This window comes from Vitis riparia, chromosome 1, assembly GCF_004353265.1.
Source record: "Vitis riparia cultivar Riparia Gloire de Montpellier isolate 1030 chromosome 1, EGFV_Vit.rip_1.0, whole genome shotgun sequence".
NCBI lineage: Eukaryota > Viridiplantae > Streptophyta > Magnoliopsida > Vitales > Vitaceae > Vitis > Vitis riparia.
Window position 1 is genome coordinate 12,485,249 of NC_048431.1, and position 1,278 is coordinate 12,486,526.

The 1,278-nt window shown below is 45.8% G+C and overlaps 1 protein-coding gene across 1 annotated transcript; it reads right to left on the minus strand.

Annotated features, from left to right (window-relative positions):
• Positions 1 to 214: 214 nt before the first annotated feature.
• LOC117920257 (probable methyltransferase PMT26) lies at positions 215 to 805 on the minus strand. Its single transcript, XM_034837690.1, has one exon. It carries the CDS (start codon positions 803 to 805, stop codon positions 215 to 217), a length of 591 nt encoding a protein of 196 aa, XP_034693581.1.
• Between the last annotated feature and the right edge of the window lie 473 nt (positions 806 to 1,278).

Genomic DNA, 1,278 nt, shown 5'->3' on the forward strand with positions numbered 1-1,278 from the left:
GAAATAGTAGGTGGCTTGTGGTCCCGAGGTGGCCATGCATGCCATGCAAGAGTGGGTCCCACGGTCTGATTTTACCTTACTCGCCTTTTGACGCAGCCAGTCCACATCTCACAAAATTACCTAGATTCTCCACATCTTGGACCATGTAGAGCTTAAACGGAACCCTAGGTTGTGTATCACAACAATTATCTCCTGGACCTCATCAAATTGCAATTCAAAGAGCAAATTGAGCTTCCCAGCACATTGACTTCATCAGTTCAGTCATGGCATTCCATATCGCAACATCATCAGCAAGCTTCTGGTAAGCCGGAGTTGCCGACCACACAAAGAAACCACCAGGCCGCAACACACGGTTCAGCTCAAAGAGAAGCTTACCACCTTCTATATGCCAGGGAACTCTACAACGTGCATAGTGGACAACATCAAAGATCATGGCTGGGAAGGGAAGTCTCTTTGTGCCCATAACAGCAGATATACCCGAAATTCCCCTTTCAAATGCAAATTGTACTTGGGCTTCATGCTCGTCTTTTGGGGCAAATGACATAGTGAGCACATCTTTATAAAAAAAAAGATAGCCTCCAAAGCTAGCAACACCACATCCAACATCCAATACCACACGACTGCGTTTTTCCCATGCAATATCAGGCATAGACTCCTCTATGAATTCAATGTAATGAAGAGCACCATTCTTAAACTGTGTTCCACCACCAGGAAAAGTAAGGAACTCGCCGGAAACCTTCACCCAATTCTGATGCCCTTTAATTTCTGCAAGCTTGGTGTGAGGAACGTGCAGTAGATCTTCCATCTTGCTCATGCCAGGGATCGTGATCAGCTTCCCCTTTGAGGAAATTCAACCCACGGGAGCCACGATACTTGCCCTTCCAGCCCAAGTTCCAGCTCGGAGAAGAAAAGTGGCACTGCTTGTAGAGGCATTTGAAGCGATCAGCCCACTGCAGGGTATTGAACCCCCCTTGAAGCCTACTGCAGCAGTTCCTGTTTCTGTAGCTGTTGATTCGGATGGGAAAGGAGAAGAAATTGCTGATTCCAGTCTTGATAATGGGGTGGATAATTCCACCCTCAGTGCTAAGCAACCTGATTTTGCTGGTGCCTGTTTACTAGAGATCAAAGATTCTGGATTGCGTGATAAGTTTGCCTTGCCATTGCGATTCTGAAACGAATGGCAAACATCTTGAGATTGGTAATTTCATTGATGAATCATTGGGCATAAATAAAAGTCCAATCCAAGAGGATTCTGAGGGATGGACAGCAATCAACAAA

What these genes read in the sequence shown, in the direction of transcription:
- LOC117920257 (XM_034837690.1), bottom strand. Translation starts at nt 805, where the DNA reads ATGGAAGATCTACTGCACGTTCCTCACACCAAGCTTGCAGAAATTAAA.